At 42.7% G+C, this 25923-nt stretch overlaps 1 protein-coding gene across 4 annotated transcripts in view; it reads right to left on the minus strand.

Moving 5' to 3' along the window:
* EDC3 (enhancer of mRNA decapping 3) overlaps positions 1 to 25923 on the minus strand; it is a 105066-nt gene that overhangs the window by 1835 nt on the left and 77308 nt on the right. For 3 of the 4 annotated variants that reach the window (XM_073619008.1, XM_073619009.1, XM_073619006.1), the window contains 2 exons: positions 22418 to 22571; positions 19207 to 19424 (listed from right to left, as the gene is read on the minus strand). In XM_073619008.1, coding sequence (XP_073475109.1) covers positions 19207 to 19424; positions 22418 to 22571 — 372 coding nt within the window. Of the gene's footprint in view, positions 1 to 4730; positions 5020 to 19206; positions 19425 to 22417; positions 22572 to 25923 lie in introns of those variants that run through there. The other variant, XM_073619010.1, reaches the window with a different exon arrangement.

Consider the following 25923-nt stretch of genomic DNA (forward strand, 5'->3'; position numbering starts at 1 on the left):
CTGTGCCGAGGAAGAGAGAGGGTGGCCGGATCATCACAGGGAAAGAGTGAGTGGTGGAAGAGGATTGCCGACCGGATCACAGAGCGGGGATAGCCCGCTGTAACAACTTACATTAGAAATACCGTCCGCTCGCCATTGCACACAGCCCCCCCTCCTGACCCGACGCCTGTGACAGACAGAACACAGCCCAGCATTGGACCAGCGTTCTGTCTATCACAGGCACCGAGTCAGGTGGCGGGGCTGTGTGTGACGAGGGGCTGTTAAAGGCAGCGGGCTATCTCGCTCTGTGATCCGACCGGCAGTCCTCTTCCCCCAGGGCGATCGCTGGGAGAAGGGCTCCCATTTTCAACCCCACCTGCTGGCGGTGCTCGCCCCCCCTCCCTCCCTCCGAGGCAGCCCACGCTTGCCAGCCCTTGTTTTCCACTCAAAAATTTGAGGGCTTCCTTAGATGAAAATGTAAGTCTTGCATGGACTAAGTATGAAACAAAACTAAATCCTCATTCCAGTTAACACTTTTAAGCAGTCACAAGAACATTTTCTTTTCCTTTCAGGAAAAAAGTTCAACTCCAGTCCCCCAAGCATAAGCATACTTGCGGCCTCACAGAATTGGGTTTTATTCTGTGGGGCCACTTCTTCTGAGAGCTCCTAGTCTTGTACTAATGACCTGATTTGCTATCACAGTGATCAGAGTCACTGTACAGCCCACCCCTGTGTGTGTTTGGGGGGGAAAAAAAATATACATTGTAAAGTGTAAACAAAAAGACAGTGTAAAAAAATAAGAATGAAATAGCTAGATCAGGGTTTGCTCTAAGTCACTGTCAGGGATAGGGTCATGGCCAGAGTCAAAGGTCGTGGTCAGTGTATTTTAGGTAGGAACTAAAAAAAAAAAAGCATATTTTAAACTTAATATCCTTGTCAGTTAGTGTCAATGTTTGAAGTATGATAAAGAAAAGCAAAATACCCACTGTAACAAATAACATATGCGGTATCTCTGCAATCATCTGGAGCAGGAGAACTTATTTTGGGTTGTTTTGGTGGTAGGTTAAGATAAGATAATGATTTTTTACGATTTTGTGCAAGTTTTCCTTTGATAATAAAGCCCTCTGCTGGACCTGGATTTCCCCCTGTGCTTTGTAGTCCTCTAATTTCTCTATTTCTTTACTTTCCTCCCTTTTTTTTTTCCTTTCCCTTAGGCCCCTTTCACACATGCAGACTGTTCATTTCATCAATTGTGAAAAAAACAATCAGCGCCAAAATAAATTACTTCCTCCTATAAAACTTTAAAACGGCACGTCTCCATTAATCACTTCAGTCACCGCAAATCTACACTCACAATGCTTCACAGATTTGGCTCCTCCCCTCTAAACGCGTGTCGGCCTCTCATTGGCCTTCATCAGTAGATCACGTATTTAGAGGGGAGGAGCCGAATCTGTGAAGCATCGTGAGTGTAGATTTGCGCTGAATGAAGCAATGATTTGAGACATGCTGTTTTAAAGTTTTTTATCTTGTAAGTGGATGTGTTTTGGGGGCTTTTAATAAACATGCAAACAGAGTACACTATGGCACCTGTGTTTGTTGTTTCATGTCCATAAACCTACGGAAGTAATAGCATGATTGAGCACTTATGAGAAAGTGAAGGAAGGTTTGTCTGCCCGCAACACAAACGCTGATTACCCACACAGAGGAGCAGTCTGGAGACTGTAGGATTACCACTGGAGAGTGAAAGTTGATCCATTGTGGTGGACACCAGGAGTGATTTGTCTATGCTTTTACATTCATCTTTGAGGTGAGCAGACACTTTAGCTGCTGGAGGTGTGCACTGGATATTGGTCCTTTTGAGGAAGAACACACATAGCGGTGATTGCTTTGGAAGCATTGACACAGATGAACTGTTTTTTTCTAATTTTTTGACCTTTTTACTTTAAAATATTTTTTTGATCATGAAATGTTTAACCGGTTCCCGACCGGCGCACGCTGATGTACGTCGGCAGAATGGCACGGCTGGGCAAATGGACTTACAGGTACGTCCATTTGAATTCCCCGCCGTGCCATTGCGTACGCGCCGGCCGGGAGCTCCACGAGTTGGGTCGCGGGTCCCGCGGACTCGATCGCCGCGGGAATACGAACAAGAGGACTAACGGGGAGATGCTGATGTAAACATCCCCCTACTGTTAGTAATCACTCCCCTAGGACATACTTAACCCCTCCCCGCCCCCTAGTGGTTAACCCCTTCACTGCCAGTGTTATTTACACAGTAATCAGAGCATTTTTAATCGCACTGATTGCTGTATAAATGACAATGGTCCCAAAAATGTGTCAAAAATGTCCGACATAACGTTTTTTACATCCATTACCAATGCAAAAACGGACAATTTGCCCGTTTACATCCGTTCTGATTTTTAATGGAAAAAAAAAAAAAGGCTTTGATCCGTTTCAAAAAAACGTATGTTGAAGGATGTAAATGGATGATTATCCATAGAGATGCACTGATGTCCGTGTTTTTATTGGTCAACAGATGAATTACGGACAACGGTTTGCTTGTGTGAAAAGGGCCTTAGGCTGTATTCTGTTCTAGTTTCCATTGGTTTGCACTAGATCAATGAACTTCTGTGATTTTCATGGTATCTGCTTATCATTAGTGGTTATGTTACAGCAACAAATTTATATGCAAACATGCATTTCATGACTGTTTGAAAAGGAACATTTTCATTCACTGAGGGATGTTGTGTTTTCCTTTGATTGTACTAATTTCTAAAAAAATTATTTAAAAAAAAAAGGGGAGGCGACAACCATTAGCATTTACCACTAAATAAAAGCCCAATTTATCCTGAAAAAAAACAAGGTATAATTCCTCTAGATGCACTAAGTAGTTGCGATGATATGTGCGGTTTTACTAACACACGTCAAAGTTGCAAAACTTTGTTCAGGTGTTAAGATTTGTTTTACACTTCGTCGTGAAGGGGTTAAACCTTCTGAATAGAAGTTCACTTCTATAACTGAAAAACTTTTTCTTGACAACTTGGTTTGTTAAAGGATGTGGAAAATAGCCTATTCACTGGCACGAACGACCGGTAATACAACAATATTACAGGAGGGATTGATAAAATTAAAACTGCTCTGCTAATGCTATTGACAGACTGCAGCAAATATGCAATTTTTGATTTTGCTTATAGTTCCACTTTAAAACCTAACTCCAGCCAAAACGTTACTTGTGTCTGTATTTTTCTATTCTAGTGACAACTTCACCGCTCGTTTCCAGAGATTGAAACTCTCAGGATTAAAACCGCAAAATCTGGTTAACCTAAAAAAAAAAAAATTCTGGGTCTTTGGACACTCAGAAGGTCCTTTTGGCTCTGGCAACTGACTGGAGTAGTAACGACACCAGCAAGGGTTGTAGAGGAGGAAAACAGCCAAGAGTAGGTGAGGGCTGTGCTCTCTCCTCCTCCTCAACACAGAGGATGTGCATGGACAAAAAGGTAGAAAAACACGGCCTGCTACCTAATAAATGTCAATAAAAATGATTGTTAAAAAAAGAAAAACACAGACTGCTGCCGGAGTGGAGACCTGGAACAAAAGTAAGAATGCTGGGAGTGAGGCAGACTAGACTCTAGCTATTGCCATCGCCCTAATATTATAACAAGTACCCATTTTTTGGTCACATATCATAAAAAACTGCCCACTTGTTGCCTGCATATTTTTACAACTAAATGCTTTTTGCTGTCCATAAATTGTGAAGATATGTATGCAGGTTTTTTAAGAAATGTCAAGTCAATGCGGTTTGTTTAGTGGACCATATTACTACAATTTAACAGCCTGCAGTGCTTCTCACTATTAAACCACACCACAAATATCCAATTCATTGCCACACATAAATATTGCCGCTATAAAACAGTCAAGCTGCTATTAGCTGGAGCATTTTTAAAGGATAATTTCACCTTTTCTTAAAAAATAAAAGCACATCTTTAAAAAAAAAAAAAAAAAAAAAAAAAAAGAAAAATTGCATTATTTTACATGCAGGACTCCAGCAAACTTGTCAGTGTATCTGTCTGTTCATACCTTGTATGGGCGGGCATACACACACTGACAGGAGGAAAGAATAAACTACCACAAACCTCAACAAAGCAATGATAGTTCATTGAGGGCTACAGGCCAACAGCCACAATGGCTGTCGAGACTTGTAGTTTTCCAATTCACAGAACACTGTAAATGGAGAACATGGCCGAGCGGGCAGAGCCCCGCACAGACGCGTTTTTTCTAGATAGTGGCAGCAAGGGGGGATAAAGATCACCCGCTTGTGGTCAAAACAGGGACACAGGGGGGTGCAGGGGCCGGTGTAACATGTTATTCGTTAAAGTACCCATGTATGCTTATTTTTTTGGTGTCACAGGGGCTCAGGTGGGAAGACTGCCTCATTGTAGAAAAGTATAGGTATGAAAATAATCAATTAAAGAGGGCCTGGTTCTGTAACAACTATGAAACTGATTATTCTGAAATGGGAAAGGCCATAGCATAAGTGGGTGAATTAACCTCATACCTATTCAATTAACAGTAAACAAAACATTACATTTTGACTGAAAACCTGTGCTAGTTAACATTAAACTGCACCTCAATGCCCAACCCATCCATAAGTTTCTAACAAGCATTCAACTAATCACAGGCCCCAGAGGGCATTAATAGGTACAATTCAACTGTTAGCAAGGCAAAAACTGGAAACACACACATACTTCAAAAAATAAACAGATTCCTCCATCCATGCTACACAGCAATGGTGGAACATTCTCCTGCTGTGGCTAATGTATTCTGACAGCCAGTGTCCCGGCAGCTGTCAGAAAACCCGACTGGACGTAGCTGCTGTTCGGCTGACAGGTTTCCTCCCAGCTCCTTCAATTCTCTAATTAAAGGATGTCAAACAGGAGGAGGCCAACAGGGACGCTCACTGATCGGATATCATCTGGTTCATCAGGAACAGACCAAAACATGCAAAGAGTGTCTTGCCAGCCTTCAAAACTGCCAATAAATCTGTGACAAAAAATAGGGAGGGTGGGTGGTAAATTCCCAGGAAAGTGGAGAAAATTCAAAGTCAGTAAATGCCATTTTCAGCTATAATTAAGACCCCACTTTTTAACCCATTTGTGCCTAAGGGTAAAACAAATGTTAATGCCCAAGCACCATTTTTCAACTGTAACCACTTCCCATCCCGCGTATAGTAATATGACAGCCGCAAGGTGGCTCTGCCATCCCGGGCGGCTGTCACATGACGACCTTGGCTTCCCGGGAGCTGATGCACGTGCCTGGCGGCCGCGATGTCAGCCGAGCACCCGCAATTGCTTGTCACAGAGCGGGGACGTGGATCTGTGTGTGTAAACAGATCCACGTCCTGTCAGGGGAGAGGAGAACTGATCATATGTTCCTTGTATATAGGAACACAGATCGGTCACCTCCCCCAGTCAGTCCCCTCCTCCCACAGTTAGAATCACTCCCCAGGTAACACATTTAACCCCTTGATCTCCCCCTAGTGTTAACCCCTTCCCTGCCAGTGACATTTATACAGTAATCAGTGCATATTTATAGCACTAATCGCTCTATAATTCTCAATGGTCCCAAAATAGTGTCAAAAGTGTCCAATCTGTCCGCCGCAATATCACAGTCCTGCCAAAAAAAAAAAAAAAAAAAAAAACAGATCGCCGCCATTACTAGTAAAAAAAAAAAATAATAATAGAAATGCCAAAATCTATCCCCTACTTTGTAGGCGCTATAACTTTTGCGCAAACCAATCAATATATGCTTATTGCGGTTTAAAAAAAATATATATGTATTAGAATACATTGGCCTAAACTGAGGAAGAAATTTGTTTTTTTAAATTGGGATATTTATTATAGCAAAAAGTACAAAATAATGTGTTTTTTCAAAATTGTTGCTTTTTTTTGTTTATAGCTCAAAAAATAAAAACCGCAGAGGTGATCAAATACCACCAAAAGAAAGCTCCATTTGTGGGGGAAAAAATGCTCAAAATTTCATATGGGTACAGTGTTGCATGACTGCGCAATTGTCATTCAAATGTTACAGCGCTGAAAGCTGAAAATTGGCCTGAAGGGGGTGAATATGCCCGGTATTGAAGTGGTTAACATGTGTCTGTAAAAGCATACATATCACAACTACTTTGTGCATCTGGGTGGATTATACCTTGTTTTTTAAAGAACAAATTGGGCTTTCATTTGATGGTAAATGGTAATGAATGTCTCCTGGTTTTTCTTTTAAAAAAGAGGAAAACTGGCCCAAAAATGTAAAAAAATAAATAAAATAAAAAAAGATTTTTTTTTAAAATGTAGCTGTATAAATGTAGCTACTACCATAAGCTACCATCAAAGAACAACCCAAAATAAGTTCTGCTCCCAACAATCTCAGCGATACCACATATGTGTATGTTAGTTGTATGTACCCGTAGTACAGCCCAGAAACAATAGTGTGCACTTTTCCTCGTTTTTTTTTTTAATCCTACCTAAAACACACTAACAACACGCTTTTAAAAAAAAAAATCCTGCTTAAAATATAAAGACTTTGACCCTTACATCACCAAACACTAACCCTGGCACTGACTTAGATCAAACCTTGATCTGAGTATTTTTTCTCTTTATTTGTTTATTTTTCGCTCTGCGAGGAGAGAGGGAGAGGGAGAGAGAGATTGTGACAACCAATTATAGAGATTAGATGTCCAGGAACCGTGTCCCAATCGTTAGAATGGCACCTAGGGCTCCCAAGTGAGACCCCAGTCTCTGTGCTGGGAGCATGCTGTGTGACATGTGACATGCTCCCAGCACAAAGATAGATACACATATATGCGGCCCCACAGAAAAAAGCCCAGTCCAGTGAGGCCTCATACATACGTATTGGGGGAAAGAGGTAAGCAGGAAGGGGCAAAAACATCCCCTTCTTTAACCCAAATTATTCTTCAGTTAAGGCTAGTTTTACTTTACCCTTACTATAAAGTTTTGCCCAGTCAGGGCGCAGTATAAGCTGGTTGTTAAGGAGCGGGGCCGGGAAGCTGGCCGTGGCATCCTTAACAACTGATGTGTCATCAGCTGTCAATGGACTCCCCCGCTGACAGTGGAGTTTAAAAAACTCTGCTTTGGTGCACAAGGGCCTCATCCGCAGAACTATGGGTTATCGGAATCTGGAAGCTGGAATCGGAATCTGGAATTTTTCATTTTTATTGCTGCAATTTAAGCATCATTACAATCACCTGAAAAAACAATAGCTTAAAAAAAAAAAAAATTTGCATTGATACGTGTCCCCCAGGGCAGTACCCGGGCCCTCATACCCCTTTTATGGCCAATTACTTGTATTTAAGCCTTCAAAATAGGCACTTCTTGTTCGGTTCCCATAGACTTCAATTGGGTTCACCGTTCGGGTTAGAACTTTTCCCGTGCAGTACTGCTGTGAACCGAACAGGAGGGTGTTCAGCCCATCTCTAATGGTCAGCAACAATACTCAGGTAGGCCGTGGCCTTTAAACGATGCTCAAATGGTACTAAGGGACCAAAAGTGTGCCAAGAAAATATCCCCCACACCATTACACCACCAGCCTGAACCATTGATAGGCAGGATGGATCCATGCTTTCATGTTGTTTACGCCAAATTCTGACCATACCATCTGAATGTCACAGCTGAAATCAAGGCTCATCAGACCAGGCAACGTTTTTCCAATCTATTGCCCAATTTTGGTGAGCCTGTGCGAATTGTAGCCTCAGTTTCCTGTTCTTAGCTGACAGGAGTGGCACTCAGTGTGGTCTTCTGCTGCTGTAGCCCATCTGCTTAAAGGTTCAATGTGTTGTGCGTTCAGAGATGGTATTCTGCATACCTTGGTAATGAGTGTTTTCTTGAGTTACTGTTGCCTTTCTATCATCTCAAACCAGTCTGCCCATTCTCCTCAGACATCAACAATGCAACTGCCCCTCACTGGATATTTTCTCTTTTTCGGACCATTCTCTGTAAACCCTGAGAGATGGTTGTGTGTGAAAATCCCAGTAGATCAGCAGTTTTTAAAATACTCAGACCAGTTTGAATGTCAGCAAGTTGTCTTCACCATATCTATATGTCTAAATGCATGGAGTTGCTGCCATGTGATTGCTTGGTAACACAAACTGCTAATCAGCCAATTGAACAGGTGTACCTAATAAAGTGGCTGATGCGTGTGTGTATATATATATATATATATATATATATATATACACATAAACACACACACACACATACACATACACACACACACACACACACACACACACACACACACACACACACACACACACACACCATGTTTATTGCCCACACCACCCGACACTCGTAAGTTTAACATACCTTATGAAATTATTATGTAATGAGAGATTGGACCAGGCTCTTGTACGCAAGTCAGAGATGGGTGTAATGAAAAATGACATTGAGCAGGGCCCTCTGATTCCTACTGTATCAAATTGTATTGTATTTGTACTGTTTACCTTCAAGTTGTAAAGCGCTACGTAAACTGTTGGCGCTATATAAATACTGTATAATAATAATTATACCGTTAACACACTCTACTTTTTTTTCTGCAACCACATGATGGCAGTATAACACAACTTTGTGTTGCAGTTAATACAAAATCATGGGAATTGAATGAACACTTAATGACTCGTCAGTCATTTTCTTACCTGCTCCTAATTCAGGGAAGCATTTGCACCAGGGTGGTAAACATTACTGACCTATGCAGCAAATGCAGGCCATTCTTACTATTGCCACTTTAAGAACCCGTCACTATGGCAGCGACCAATTCTTGCTGAAATACTGCTAGTTCTCAGATGAGCAAACTGGCAGTAATTAAGACCAGTTATGAGCTGACATACAGAGGTATGCCAGTACCTTATCAAAACTAGAGCAGCCAGATTCTGTGCATAGCAAAAACTAACAGAAACTAAAACATTATGCTTTTCGCCCAAAAAGGAGCAGGAGCTTCTTTTGGCAGACAGGTTTTGCATGATGCAGTTTGCTACGATTTATCGCGCAACACTTGCAGCAGAAACACACCGCGTTTAGGTGCCATTACAAATGGATAGCACCCAAAACCCGCATGGTGCGTTTCGCCTCTATTGCAGTGCAGTCCCAAAACACCAGATGTGAACAAGGCCTCAAAGGGAAAGGACTGCACACCTGACGTCTTCTCGTTAATGTTATTGAATGAACAAACACATACAGGACACACTGCGATCCTTCACCAAAAGGAGCGTTTCACGAACCCAGCTAGGGGTGAAATGCATTTTAGGGGTGTAGCTTTTGCTGGAAGGATGGCAGTATGTGCTTGTTCATTTATTAATGTTACCCAGAAGACGCCATTGGTGTCTGGCCCGTTCTCTTAGAATTTGTACCTCGTCTATGTGTTGCCCAATACTTTTAGATAAAATTCATTTATGGTAGGTCCTGGCATCACAGTGCTAATCCCTACACTGCATTGGGCAAGAATGTCTCTAGGGCCTCTGCAGCCCAATGCATATGGTGTGAAAGGAAGGGCCCCAAAAAGAGACAAAAGTTTATAGAAACATTCATAGAAATTATTTTTAAATAGTCAAGACGAGGGGGAGCAACACACTGAAAATGAACAATTTTGACACTACATACAATGCTTGGCTAAACAAATCTGCTTTGAAACAAGAAACCATGTATTCCATATGTTATGACTTAACAAGGTCATGCCAATAGTTTTTTTTCTAAACGTTTACACAGTCCATATAATTCTCCTTACAATATAATAGACTGTAGACTGCCCTCTAATCGCAGGTGTAAACTAAAGTGCATCTCATAAAATTGGATCATCAAAAAGTGAAAGGGGTTGTAAACCCTCATGGTTTTTCACCTAAATGCATTCTATGCATTTAGGTGAAAAACCTTCTGTAGTGCTGCAGCCCCCCAGCCATCCCATTTTACTTACCTGAACGCTGTCTTTCTGCAGCCAGGAATGAGCACACCAGATCTAGCTGGTGTCTCGTGTCCCGATTGGATAGATTGATAGCAGCGCAGCCATTGGCTCCCACTGTTGTCAATCAAATCCAATCACACGGGCGCCGGGGGGAGGGCCGAGTCCTGCTTTCTGTGTGAATACACGCAAAAGCAGGACTCGGGAGCGCACAGGTGTCCACCAAGGATAGCGCTTCTCCAACGTGGACACCCGATGCAGGGAGGAGCTACCAGCACTGCCGGGGGACCACAGAAGAGGACGATCAGGGCCACTCTGCAAAACAAACTGCACAGTGGAGGTAAGTATGACATGTTTTTTTTAAAATAACAAACAGGGTTTACAACCCCTTTAATTTATTTCAGTAATCAACTCAAGAAGTGAAACTCATATTATATAGATTCATTACACACAGAGCGATATATTTCAAGCATTTCTTTTTTAATGATCAGAATATACAGAAATGTTGGCTTACTGAAAAGGATGTCCATGCACAGTATAGTATGCACTCAATACTTAGTTGGAGCTCCTTTTGCATGAATTACTGCATCAATGCGGTGTGGCATGGAGGGCGATCAGCCTGTGGCACTGCTGAGGTGTCATGGAAGCCCAGGTTGATTTGATAATGGCCTTTGGCTCATCTGCATTGTTGGGTCTGGTGTCTCATCTTCCTCTTGACAATACCCCACAGATTCTCTATGGGGTTTAGGTCAGGCGAGTTTGCTGGCCAATCAAGCACAGTAATACCATGATCATTAAACCAGGTATTAGTACTTTTGGCAGTGTGGGCAAGTGCCAAGTCCTGCTGGAAAATGAAATCAGCATTTCCATAAAGCTGATCAGCAGAGGGAATCATGAAGTGCTCTGGAATTTGCTGGTAGAGGGCTGCGCTGACTTTGGACTTGATAAAACACAGTGGACCAAAACCAGCACATGACATGGCTCCCCAAATCATCACTGACTGTGGAAACTTCACACTGGACCTCATGCAACTTGGATTCTGTGCTTCTCCACACTTTCTCCAGACTCTGGGACCTTGATTTCCAAATGAAACACAAAATTTACTTTCAGCCAAAAAGAGGACTTTGGACCACACAGCAACAGTCCAGTCCTTTTTCTCCTTAGCCCGGGTAAGACGCTCCTGATGTTGTCTCTGGTTCAGGAGTGGCATGACATAAGGAACGCAACAGTTGTAGCCCATGTCCTGGATATCTCTGCTTGTGTTGGATCTTGAAGCACAGAAACCAGCTGTAGTTCACTACTTGTGAATTTCCCCCAAATTCTTGAATGGCCTTTGCTTCACAATCCTCTCAAGACTGTGGTTATCCCTGTTGCTTGTGCACCTTTCTTTACCACACTTTTTGCTTCCACTCAACTTTCCATTAATATACTTGGATACAGCACTCTGAACAGCCAGCTTCTTTAGAAATGACCTTTTGTGACTTACCCTCCTTGTGGAGGGTGTCAATGACTGTCTTCTGAACAACTGTCAAGTCAGCAGTCTTCACCTATGATTGTGCAACCTACTGAACCAGACCAATTAAAGGCCCAGGAAACCTTTACAGCTGTTTTGAGTTAATTAGCTGATTAGAGTGTGACACCATAATTCTACAATAATGAACTTTTTCTCAATATTCAAATTTTCTGAGATACTGAATTTTGGGTTTTCACTAGCTGTAAGCCATAACCATCAAAATAAAAGAAAGAAATGCTTTAAATACATCACTCCATGTGTAATGAATCTATATGATAGGAGTTTCACCTTTTGAATTGTTACTGAAATAAATTAACTTTTTGATGATATTCTAATTTTTTTTTGAGATGCACACGTAAGCCTCAAAATAGAAGCTGTTAATGTGTGATAACCTAGACATTTGCACTTATGATGTCAATATCTGGCCTGGTGCAGAGAGATAGTAAATTAAGGCCATGTAATTGAAAAAAACACTTTACATTACTGTTGATGTAGTATCAGGAAAAGGTGATGGACTGGCCAAGCAGGTCTCTAGACCTAAACCCTATTGAGCATCCTCAAACAGAAGGTGGAGGAGTGCAAGGTCTCCAACATCCACCAGCTCCGTGATGTCGTCATGGAGGAGTAGAAGAGAATTCCAGTGGCAACCTGTGAAGCTCCAGTGAACTCCATGCCCAAGAGGGTTAAGTCAGTGCTGGAAAACAATGGTGGCCACTAGAGCTGCATGATTCTGGCCAAAGTGAGAATCACGATTTTTTTGCTTAGGATAAAAAGATCACGATTCTCGCGACGTAAAATCTTTCACATTATACAAAAAAAAAAAAAAAATGGGCTAACTTTACTGGTTAGATTTTTTTTTTTAATTCATTAAAGTAATTTTTTCCAAAAAGACCACCGTGCAAATACAGTGTGACATAAAATATTGCAACAACCACCATTTTATTCTCTAGGGTGTCTAGTAAAAAAAAATATATGTTTGGGGGTGCTAAGTAATTTTCTAGCAAAAAAAATGATTTTAACTTGAAGCCAACAAATGTCAGAAAAAGGTTTAGTGTTTAAGTGGTTAAACTTTTTTCACTTACACAGGAAGTCTATTCCATTGACAAATTGTTACAATGTTTATACTTAAGTTCAACTGATAAAGAATGTTTTGTTTCTTGGCAGACTGCCTGGTTTTTCTCTTCCTTTCTTTTGAGGGCTGTGGCTTCAGAAGAGCAGAGAGAATTCTTTGCATAGAAAGACTTGTGAAACACTTTAGTCAAGATCGCGATAATGATTCTTGATGATTAATTGTGCAGCTCTAGTGGCCACACAAAATATTGAAATTTTGGGCCCAATTTGGACATTTTCACTTAGGGGTGTACTCACTTTTTTTGCAAGCGGTGTAGACATTAATGGCTGTGTGTTGAGTTATTTTGAGGGGACAGCAAATTTACACTGTTATACAAGCTGTACACTCACTACTTTACATTGTAGCAAAGTGTCATTTCTTCAGTGTTGTCACATGAAAAGATAGAATAAAATATTTACAATAATGTGAGGGGTGTACTCACTTTTGTGAGATATTGTATAAACGTGTTTACATTTGTGGCAGTCCTTGCCAGCCGAATATACCACGGGTATCATTTTTGCCACAGCCGTGCAGCAAAGCATATCCTCTGTACAACCCTGTCTGGCTGCCTTTGCAGCTTAAGGGGGTGGTAAAACCGTGGCTCAACTGCCTGTTTTTAACACCCCCCAGCCGTAAGTGTCAACAAGCCCTAAAAGCTTTATACAGTAGCAACTTTGGTGCACAGATTTGTAGCAAGAACACATCTTTCTGCCTATTTTCTCTGGGGATTTTTAGCTGGTTTGAGGGTTGCTGCTGTAAATGACTACAAAAAATGTTCATGCGGCTACAAAATTGCTGGTGTGACATTAGGTTCAGTAGCGGCATTGGATAACATGATTAGATACTAAAGCTGGTGATTCTGTAGCTAACTTCAAATGTTGCAAAAAGTCAACAATTAAGAAAGGCCTTGTGTACGCTTGTGTTTGAGGGGGCAGTAAAAATGTGCGGCTGTAATACACACAGTTGTGGCAAAATAGTGTTGGGTTTACACAGGCAATACAATGTGACATGTTCAATTTATTCTGGAATCATGTGAGTGCATTTTTTTTAAGGTTTTACACTGGAATCAAAAAATTGGATTACACTTTTTTTTCTTTCATGTTTTTTCAATGCCTTTTTAGCGCCTGTCAAACGCTCTCTGAATGCAATCTGAACACAGATCACTCTTCAGAGATGCATTCTAGTATACACTAGCCTTTACAAATAATTGGCATAACCATGACACATGTCTTTCAATGGCTGCAATTAATTTATTCCTATAAAATCATCACTGAGCATTTTACTTTGGGTCAGCTTCAGTAGATAATCATGTTGTCCTGTGTGACTACTAGTGATCATGGCATACTAGCAATTTGCAGCTGAATAAAAACAAATTGCAACAAAGCAGCAACTCCTACAAACCTCTACAACAAAGTTGCTAGTGTGTCCTTACTGCCTCGGGCATCCCAGTGCTAGGGCTGAGCTGCATTGTCGTACCCTCAGCAACACTCCCTCAGTATGCGATGCATACTAGCCCATTATGCTTTTACTTTGCAGGGGAATAAAGAGAAAGTAAAACCCATCAGGGTTTACTTCCTCTTTAATACTGGGGTCGTTGGTTTGAATCCCAACCACAGCACTGCCTGTACAGAGAGTTTGCGTGTTCTCCTTGTGCCTGCATGGGTTTCCCCCTCCTAGGTTAACCCCTTGACGCCGACGTATCACATATATGTGGTCCCACTGCACTGGGATTTTTGCAAAGGGGCCGCATATACGCATATATACCTTTGTGCTAGAACTGTGGTGCACAGCGTGCTCCCACCGAGAGCCCCGGGTCACATACTAACGACCGCAACCTGGAACTCCTGATTCCAGGACACCTGATCGATGTGGTAATCTCTGATTGGCTATCACAGTGATACTGTATATACTCGAGTATAAACCGAGTTTTTCAGCCCATTTTTTTGGCTGAAAACAACCCCCCCCCCTCAGCTTATACTCGAGTGAGCCGTACCTTTCATTACTAAAACAGCATGCGTCTCCCGCTGTGTTACGCAGTCTGTTCATCCATCTATTGTATCAAAGCCCCGCCTCCTCCTTGTCTGTGCTAGAGGAACACTGATACAATACTGGGAAACTGTATCAGCTTTCCGTCTATCAGAGACAAGGAGGCGGGGCTTTGATACAATGGACGGCCGAACAGACTGCATAACATAGCGGGAGACACACGCTGTTTTAGTAAAGAAAGGTACGGCTGCAGATGGGCACAATTAGGCCGCAAATGGGCACAATTAGGCCGCAAATGGGCACAATTAGACTGCAAATGGGCACAGTGAGGCTGCAGATGGGCACAGTGAGGCTGCAGATGGGCACTGTTTACCCAGTAGCTGCTGCATTTTCCCACCCTAGGCTTATACTCGAGTCAATATGTTTTCCCAGTTTTTTGTGGTAAAATTGGGTGCCTCGGCTTATATTCGGGTTGGCCTATACTCGAGTATATGCGGTAAGTCACTGTGAAGGCCGCCCCTGTTCTTTTCTCTCTCTGTAAATGGAGAAGAAAGATACATTGTAAAAAAAAAAGTGTGTGTAAAAAAATAAAATAAAAAATAAAGAAAAAATACCTAGGTTTGATCTTGGTCAGTGCCAGGGTTAGTGTTTGGGTCAAGTAGGGTCCAAAGTCAAGGTCAGTATATTTTTAACACATTTTTTAAAGTGGTTGTAAACTCTGCAAAAAGAAAAAAAAAAATCGCATTGCATACTAGCTCATTATGGAATACTTAACTTAGAACGATGCTGTTGTAGCAGTCCCCGTACACCGATGTGACGGGCGACATGTCTCTGGAATGTTACTTCTGGGCTTGAGGGCTCCAGCGCCGTGACTGGCCGGATCCACAATGACATCATTCCCATGCATGCGTGCGGGAGCAACCGGTCACGACACAGCAGCTGAAGGAATGGCACGTACGAGCCGTTTCTTTAGTGGCCATGTGCCGATGATGTCGGCACATGCGTATACAGTGAATATCTCCTAAACTATGCAAATTCACGGTACCTACAAGTAAGCCTTATTATAGGTTTACCTGTAAGCAAAAGTGGTAGTAAAGCGTTTACAACAACTTTAAATTAGTATCAGTGTGTTTTAGGTAGGACAAAAAACAAAACAAAAAAGGAAAATGTGAACTATTGTTTCTGGACAACAAATAACATACACACACTGTATGTTGTATCGCTGTGATCAGCAGAAAATGTATTTTGAGCTGTTCTTTGGTGGTAGGTTATGGTAGCAAGGATGAGCCGAACACCCCCCGGCTTGGTTTGCACCAGAACTTGCGAACAACGAAAACATTTCGGACGAACACAAAAACACCGTTAAGGTCTATGGGACAAAAATCAAAAGTGCTCATTTTAAAAAGGCTTATATGCAAGTTGTCATAAAAAGCATTTGAGGACCCGGGTCCTGCCCCAGGGGACATGTATCAATGCAAAAAAAATTTGTAAAAACTGCCGTTTTTTTGGGAGCAGTGATTTTAAAAATGCTTAAAGTGAAACAATAAAAGTGATATATTCCTTTAAACATTGCGCCTGGGGGGGGGGTGTATATAGTATGCCTGTAAAGTGGCGCAGTTTTCCTGTGTTTAGAACAATACCACAGCAAAGTGACATTTCTAAAGGGAAAAAGTCATTTAAAACTGATGGTGGCTGTAATGAATTGTCGGGTCTCGGCAATATAGATAAAACTCATTGAAAAAAACGGCATGGGTTCCCCCCCCAGTCCATTACCAGGCCCTTTGGGTCTGGTATGACTATTAAGGGGAACCCCAAACCAAAAATTAAAAAAAAAAAAAAAAAAACAACTGTGTGGGGGTCCCCCCAAAATCCATACCAGGCCCTTCAGGTCTGGTATGAATATTAAGGGGAACACCCTGCGCCAAAATGTGAAAAAAAATTGCGTAGAGGTCACCCCCAAAATCCATACCAGACCCTTATTCCGAGCACGCTATCTGGCAGGTTGCAGGAAAAGAGGGGGGGATGAGAGAGCGCCCCTCCCTCCTGAACCATACCAGGTCACAAGCCCTCAACATGGGGAGGGTGCTTTGGAGTAGCCCAAAGCATCTTGTCCCTATGTTGATGGGGACAAAGGCCTCATCCCCACAACCTTTGCCTGGTGGTTGTGGGGGTCTGCAGGCGGGGGGGCTTATCAGAATCTGGAAGCCCCCTTTAACAAGGGGACCCCCAGATACCGGCTCCCCCATGTGAATTGGTAACGGGTACATTGTACCCCTATCATTTCACAAAAAAAGTGTCAAAAACAGAGTAGCCCAAAGCATCTTGTCCCTATTTTTTTTTTTAATTTGCCGCAGGGTTCCCCTTAACCACTTCCCATCCCAGCCATAGTCATATGACGTCCGCAGGAGGGATCTCCCATCCTGGGTGGGCATCATATGACATCCTGGGAGGGCGTCATATGACGTCCTGGGCTTCCCGGACGTCTGGGGGGCTCGCGCATATGGATTTTGGGGCCGCGATGTCCGTTAACAGAGCAGGACCGTGGATCTGTGTGTGTAAAATCCACGTCCTGTCAGGTGAGAGGAGACCGATTATGTGTTCCCAGTACAGAGGAACACCGATTGGTCTCCTCCCCTTGTGAGTCCCCTGCCCCTACAGTTAGAATCACTCCCTAGATAACACAATTAACCCTTTGATCGAACCCTAGTGTTAACCCCTTCCCTGCCAGTGACATTTATACAATAATCAATGCATTTGTATAGCACTGATCGCTGTATAAATGTGAATGGTTCCAAAATAGTGTCAAAAGTGTCCGATCTGTCTGCCGCAATGTCACAGTCACAATAAAAATCGCAGATCGCCGCCATTACTAGTAAAAAAAAAAAAAATAATAATAAAAATGCCATAAAACTATCCCCTATTTTGTAGAGGCTATAACTTTTGCGTAAACCAATCAATATAAGCTTATTGCGATTTTGTTTACCAAAAATATGTAGAAGAATACATATCGGCCTAAACTGAGGGAAAAAATTAGTTTTTTTTTTTTTTTTTTTTAAATTGGGATATTTTTTATAGCAAAAATAGTGTTTTTTTTTTTTTTCAAACTTGTCGCTCTTCTTTTGTTTATAGCGCAAAAAATAAAAACCGCAGAGGTGATCAAATACCACCAAAAGAAAGCTATTTGTGGGGGAAAAAAAGATAAAAATTTCATTTGGGTACAGTGTTGCATGACCGCGCAATTGTCATTCAAATTGCGACAGCGCTGAAAACTGAAAATTGGCTTGGGCAGGAAGGGGGTGAAAATGCCCTGTATTGAAGTGGTTAATGTCCATACCAGACCTGAAGGGCCTGGTATGGATTTTGGGGGACCCCCACACAATTTTTTAAAAAATTTTTGGTTCGGGGTTCCCCTTAATATTCATACCAGACCCAAAGGGTCTGCCGCGAGGGTCAGCCGCGATCAGTTTTAAATGACTTTTTTTCCCCCTTTAGAAATGTCATTTTGCTGTGGTATTGTTCTAAACACAGGAAAACTGTGCCACTTTACAGGCATACTATAGACACCCCCCAAGTACGATATTTAAAGTAATATTTCATTTTTATTGTTTCACTTTAAGCATTAATAAAATTACTGCTCCCGAAAGAAACTTCAGTTTTTAAAACTTTTTTTTTGCATTGATACATGTCCCCTGGGGCAGGACCGGGTCCCCAAACACTTTTTATGACAATAACTTGCATATAAGCCTTTAAAATTAGCACTTTTGGTTTTTCATGTTAGTGTCCCATAGACTTTAACGGGGTACAGCGGCTTTCGAATTTGCCGCAAACACCGCATATTGTTCGTTGTTCGCCGAACGTCAGAACAACCAAAGTTCGGCCCGAACTTATGCTCGGGTCAAACCGTTCGCCCATCCCTAGTAGCAACAAGGAAAAAAAAAATTTTGTTGTACAAGATTTTTTTTTTTTTTTTTTTTTAATATTTTGGGCCAGTTTACCTTTGATAAAAAAGGGGAGATCCATTACCATTTACAACCAAATGAAAGCCCAGCTTGTTCTGAAAAAAACAAGGTATAAATCTACCTGGACGCACAAAGTAGTTCTGAGGGATCTTAGATTATAACCTCCTTGAGGACAAGGACTGATGTGAATGTATCATAAATACGTACAAGCACTGCATAAATTGATGGCGCTTTACAAATATCTGTAATAAATAAACATATTAATGCACCCCCCACTACAAGTTCTTTTTCGTTCTACCCAGCGGGTTGACCTGACAGCTCCAGTTGGAGACGCTGTACTAACAATCTGAAGTTAGTGTTGCGATCTGCCCCACTGAGCTGTTGTGTTCTGACAGGGGAACGGCTCCCTGCCAGAACACTGCAATCAGGAATCTCTGCTATCGGCTGAGAGTGCGATTCGGGAGTCAGTCGGCTCCTTCTTTTCCAGCATTCTCTTCAGACAGAAGCCGGCCAAATGGCCAGCTTCTGTCAGACAGACCAACAAACACATGGGCCGAATGTCAGCCAGTTTTTATTGAACATGGCCGATGTCTCCCGACATTCAAGACGTACCTGAAGCACAGAAATGCAAATGACTGCTACAAGCAGACAATAAAAAACGGGTTCTGTCTGCACGATACATTTAAATTACATACCTTTGACATTGGAAACCTGCTTGCCTTCAGTCCGACAGAACAGATTCAGCTCGTTAGTAACAGGCTCCAACATTTTAACAAAGTTTGGTAAGAAAAGGATAACGTCTACATCATGATTGGCCAAGTGACGACCACAGCTAATGCCTTGAGCTCCTTTGATGTGAGGTCCACACAGAAGTGCCACAGTAGGTCGTTGGTGTATGTTTTTAGGATTTAACCTACAAGTATAAGGATAGAATTGTGTTCAGGACACATTACACAAACTCAAAGTCCGAGAAAGGCTTAAACATCATAAGCAACCAATATGTTTAAAATGTTACTGAGAGCATTCACTTCCAGCAGGCTTTTATGTTGTACACAAAAGCAGCATGCTTTTATTTACGACCAACGGGATCTGGCAGTAGAGTGCAAGACCAAAATATTAACAGTTTACTCAACCCTAACAAAATGAAAACCTAAATAATAATACCTAATAATGTTGTTAAGCAAGGGTTGCACTTTAGATATCAGTATTAGAGCACATTAAAAAAAAGACAAGTAAGGCATCTGAGAAGGCATTTTACAGGGACAATGACTTTTGTGTTTATGTTATGAGACAGTTAATGATCATTATAATCTTAAGTCCTGGGAGATTTCGGCATGTTTCATGCAGCAGCAATAATATCCGGTTTATTCACTCTGAAGACCAACCCACACCTAGTAATTTATCTGTGCTTGTTTATACACACGCAAGGCTTACAAAGCACGACCTTGCTAAATCGGTTTGTACTCTAGAGACCTCTGCAGAACTGGTATTACAGGAACGGTGCAAGAGCAGGAAGACAGGGGAGCATATCTGTATTGCGAGTGAAAAGAACATTCCAGGAGCACTCGTATCGCTTTAACAGTGGGAAATTGAGGCCGGTCTGTAGAACTAGCTTCATTCCTCTTCTCTTATCTTGCACGCACTGTTGCCTGGTTCTCAGTTTAAACTGAGCTTTATTGGGTCTGGTAATGACAATTATGACACTGAGAGCTTGAGACATATTTTCTCTGAAATGCTTCCCATCTCTCTTGCCTGTCGTCTTGATAATTAAGAAAGCAAAGCAACTACATTCAGTAGCCTGAAATGAAACACACTTATAATACCAAAAAATGGTACAAATATTTTTACTGTATGTTTAAACAATCTTTACCTTATAAAGTATCAGAACATAAGGTTTTGAAAAGCAGAAATTCATAGTCGGCTCTCACTTCATCATATCTTACTTGAGGCCTTTCTTTACACTTACGTTGGTCCAGCTTGGACCAAAGTAAGTATGCACATTCCATACCTAGCTGATCCCTGTGGAAGCTGGAAATCACTGTAGTAGGCAGCACTCGATCACATCTAGCTTCAAGTGCAGCTGTCCTGCTGCATTGTCACTCAGGGGGTTACTTGCCCCGCAGGGATGTCATTCAGAGAACCCTTTGCATTTTCTCAATGAATGAAAAGCGTTCTATGATTGGACGCGATGCAGAGGCAGGATGGCAATGTCCTGCAAATTGTCCAAATAGAGGAAGAATGCGTTCTGTGCCAAGTGAGCGACACCCTGTGTTCACAATGCAGCAGGGCAGCCACTTGGCACAGAAGCCGAACGCTAGCCACGATTATTGTAGTAGTGATGCATACCAGTGATTTCTAGCTTCCATAGAGATCACAAAGGTATGGCACATACACATACTTACACTGGTCTAAGCCAGGGGTCTTCAAACTGCGGCCCTCCAGGTGTTCAGGAACTACAATTCCCATCATGCCTAGTCATGTCTGTGAATGTCAGAGTTTTACAATGCCTCATGGGATGTGTAGTTCTGCAACAGCTGGAGGGCCGTAGTTTGAGGATCCCTGGTCTAAGCCAATGTAGCTATGCAAAAAAAGCCATACCTAAAGTTCAGCTTTAAAGTGGGGTTCCACCCAAAAAACAAAAATACCTGGAAAAATTCTATTAAAAAAAAACAAAAAAAATTTGGATTTTTTTTTTTTTTTCACTTACCTCTAAATGCCTGTTGCTAGGTGGTCCCTCGTAGTCTGCCTGTTCCTTTGCCTGGGCTGGTGACATCACTTCCCCCTCGGCACAGGAAGGGCTCCGCTCTGCTCCCTCCCTCCCTCCTGTCAATCATCTGGGACCCATTACAGGTCCCAGGTGATTGAGCGGCCAATTACGGCGCGCGGCGCCGATCGCGCATGCGCAGTGGGTGCCAGGCTGTGAAGCCACAGCCCGGCGCCCACAGTTGAAATGCCGGCGCCGACGAGCGGAGGGGGGGGGACGAGCGGGGCTTCGATCCCCCGCATCGCTGGACCCAGGGACAGGTAAGTGTCCAATTAAAAGTCAGCAGCTGCAGTATTTGTAGCTGTTAACTTTTAATTTTTTTTTTTTTTTTGACGGCCCCCCGGGTGGAACTCCTCTTTAAGGTAAAGACCCAGTAGCACAGGTTGCAATGCAAGCCCAACAAGGGTGATGATACAAATCACACATGTTGCCACTCAGAGCCTCTACAGATTGTTTTAGGGCTCGCTCAGACATGCGGCAACCTTTGGATCACTTTTCAAAAGCATTTGATAGGCAGTGAGGAGGTGATATGCTGCCTCCTCACTGTCTGTTTCAACCCTCAAAAGATCAAACCACCGTAGCACAACCATGTGCACTACACAGTTGCAGGGCAACTGTGCTGCAGTTCCATTAACTTGAATGGATCACACTTGGCAGCAGGCAGTACTGATGTGTTTAAATATTAACTGTAGATCCACCACCTGCTTTTACCACCCACCTAAACAAGGACACATAGCCACTCAGGGCTGCACACATACCACTGTACGTGACCCATTCAAGTGAATAGGAACTGCCTGGTAACAGGACAGCAACTGCATGTAATGCATGCAGTTGTGGCACAGGGGTGTGGCACTTTCAGTATTAAAACAAGCAGTGAGGAGGTGACATATCTTCCAGCTGCCTGTCAACCACTGTCTGAAAATTGTACCTATGCAGATCTAAACAAGCCCCAAGTGCATGCAGAAGTTTTCTTGTATTTTGCTCCACATCTCACAATCAAAGGTCACTAAAGCAACCATGGAAGATTTTGTGTGTATGTATGTGTAATATATATATACACACACACACACACACACATATATATATATTACACATACATACATACACACACAGGGCAATAGTGAATTAATGTCTCAGCTCACCTGTTGGGCCCACCAAGCAATGTGAGAGCCATTTGACTTGCACAAACGCCTGACATTTCCAACCGTTTCTCCACGGTTAGTCCATGCTTCTCAGCCACACTTAACAGCTTCTTGTGCAGGCTATAAGAGATACTGGGCACCACTAGACCTGAATCTGCAGGACAAACATGAAAGCTGTCAAGAAGAAAGAAGGGCAAACTGTGCAACAGACAGGCAATGCGAATTAAAGGCAGAAACGCATAGTACTCTTTTTCCCCAAAAAGATGAAAAGGAAAAAAAAAACAAAAAAAACAAAAAAAAAAACAAAACAGTCTATGGGTTGATCATAGTTCAGTAATACATATTTAAACCAATAATAACTAATCGCTAGCTGCAAATGATTTAGCATTATTTTACTTGCTTAAATTAAACATCTGGAAGACACTGATATGATGAACTTAAACGGTGTCTAAACCCCAAACTTTTCCTAGTTTTGCATAGAGTGATTAGAACCCTAGTAAGGTTCTTATTGTTTTCTATGTCTGTGTTAGGCAGATTCACCCTCTCAATTTGTCCTGGTGGACTAAAAATAAGGGGATAATCCAAAATTTTGATTTGTGACCAGAACAGCAAAATACAGGATAAATCTTCCACAGAGGATACTTGTTCTGGTAACAGCTACTGAAGATACCCAAGAGAGCATTACCCTCTCTGTGCAAACATTTGTTCTAACTTCCTGTTTTGTCTACAGGAGAGAAAATAAAAAGAAATCTATCCAAAGGGGCATTGATGGCAAAAAAATGAACAAAAATTGGATGTGTTTTAACCATTTCCTGCTCTATTCAGATAAATTATTTTGGCTGTAGATATAATTGAAGCAGCATTCACTATGTGGTAAATATACTTTGAAAGTCTCCAATAAAAGGCACACAAATGGCATATATTTTATCCCAAGAGTGAAAAAAATGACTTATGACCACAGAGAGTGCATTTTCATAGGCAACTTATGGTAATGGGAGACCACCTGCACTATTCCACAAAATGGCATAGTATTGACAATCCATTACAAGAGCCAAACCAGTTGCATGAAGTCCAGAGTCTCTTGTTCCATCGCACGAAAGCCTGCAAGCTGTGATTAAGAATTGGCATGAAAGCCAAGGCAAGCGGCCAAGCTTTTCACCTCAAAGAGGCCGTTTGCAACTTCTGGCTTCACGGTATCGCCCTCTTACATTATGTACCTGAACATCAGCCAAAACTTCACCCTACCTCTCTCTGACCTTCTGTATCTGCTAGCATAAAATACTTTGACATAAAACAATACTATATCAATACTTGAACAGAAACTTAATGTGCACTTAAGGTTCCATTCACATTGAGATGTATGCATTGAGTGCATATAAATGTGCGCTGACATGGTGGATCGAGTTTGAACATGTGCTGCTTTGATCTGAAGTATTTTTTCTTCAACTTCACTTTATTTGTAAAGGAATCTTAAATGGACCAGTTAGATTTTTGGGTTTGTGTGTACTGCAGCGCACTTTCATGTATTTTCCCCTACTTGCATTGTGCTAAAATAAAAAAGGGCCAGTTTTACTTTTTTCTTTTCACAGCAGAGCAATGCTTGTAAGTGCCACCCCCCCACGCAGGAAGGCGCCAATGTCCTCGCCCCCCACAGGAGACGGACAGGAAGGCGGCAATGTCCTCGCCCCCCACAGGAGAAGGACAGGAAGGTGGCAATGTCCTCGCCCCCCACAGGAGACGGACAGGAAGGCGGCAATGTCCTCGCCCCCCACAGGAGACGGACAGGAAGGCGGCAATGTCCTCGCCCCCCACAGGAGACGGACAGGAAGGCGACTATGTCCTCGCCCCCCACAGGAGACGGACGGGAAGGCGGCAATGTCCTCGTCCCCCACAGGAGACGGACAGGAAGGCGGCAATGTCCTCGCCCCCCACAGGAGATGGACAGGAAGGCGGCAATGTCCTCGCCCCCCACAGGAGACGGACGGGAAGGCGGCAATGTCCTCGTCCCCCACAGGAGACGGACAGGAAGGCGCCAATGTCCTCGTCCCCCACAGGAGACGGACAGGAAGGCGGCAATGTCCTCGCCCCCCACAGGAGATGGACAGGAAGGCGGCAATGTCCTCACCCCCCACAGGAGACGGACGGGAAGGTGGCAATTTCCCCACCCCTGCTGGAAACGGACAGGAAAACAGCGATATCCTCTCCCTGCAGGTGGCGGACGAGAAGGCAGCGATTTCCCCGCCCCCGCGGGAGACAGACGGGAAGGCGCCAATCCCCCCATCGAGGGAGATGGACGGGAAGGTGGCGATCCAAATGACTAGGATCCGGGGTAGGGCTGCTGCTCCTCTCTCTGGGGCCGTTGCTTCTCCTCCCGACCGAACATGAAGTAGGTCCTGGGACCCGATTGACCAGGAGTCCTAAGACTCCCTGGCCATATCGGACCTCAGGGCCCACTTCCTGATTGGTTAGGCGGAGAATCAGGAAGACAATAGCGAATATTAAATTTGCTATTGTCACATAACTGGGTGGGCTCAGTGCATAACAAGTGAAACCGCTCAAAAACACCCAAAAAAAAACTGCATGCGGGAAAGTGAGTTTTCGCTACAACTGTCTCTGCCTACTCCCTCCTATGTACTTTTATAAAGATGGCCATACACTATGCAATCTGATTGTACAGTCTCTGTACAATTTATTTTAGATTTACCAGAACTATGGAATAAGAGGACCCACCTGACCAATCCATTCAATTTGTATCAAATCAGGCAGACTCCTGTACTACATAGCTGATTGGAGATCTAAAGGCGATTGTACAATCAGATTGTATAGAAAGTGAGTGGAAGGCAGTATTGTGGTCCAGAGAGGTGAATACGTGAATGAGTGATTTTGTAAAAAATATGCTTGAAGTGTTCGATGCAAACTAGAACCAACTCATGCACAATCAGTACATGTTACAGACACAAGTTCCGTGATCACAATGTGTTGAAAGTGGCCAAGTATGAATAGACTTCCTTGAGTGTTCCGAGTCTTGTTGACACTTAGCACCATACATGAATGAAGGATAACAAGCTGTTAGACAGGTTACTCCAGCTGCACCTGCTTCTACAGCTGTTTCATGGTCACACGCAATGCTTCCTCCATTCACACAGGTGCTCATTCATCTACTCAAGACTGTTCAAGCCTTTGCTTAACACATTCTTCACCACCCTTCTACCTATATTTTCTCTATAGCCTACTTGTTCCCTTGCTAATGCATCATAGGAAATTATTATGCTCAACAGTGTTTTTACCCAATTCAAAGACACTTTTTTTTAACCACTTGCTTACTGGCCACTTACACCCCCTTCTTGTCCAGGCTAATTTTCAGCGCTATCGCACTATGAATGACAATTGCGTGGTCATGCAACACTTTACCCAAGCAAAGTTTTTATCATTTTTTTCACACAAATAGAGCTTTCTTTTGGTGGTATTTAGTCACCACTGGGTTTTTTATTTTTTGCTAAATTTAG

The sequence above is a fragment of the Aquarana catesbeiana genome, linkage group LG03 (genome assembly GCF_042186555.1).
Source record: "Aquarana catesbeiana isolate 2022-GZ linkage group LG03, ASM4218655v1, whole genome shotgun sequence".
NCBI lineage: Eukaryota > Metazoa > Chordata > Amphibia > Anura > Ranidae > Aquarana > Aquarana catesbeiana.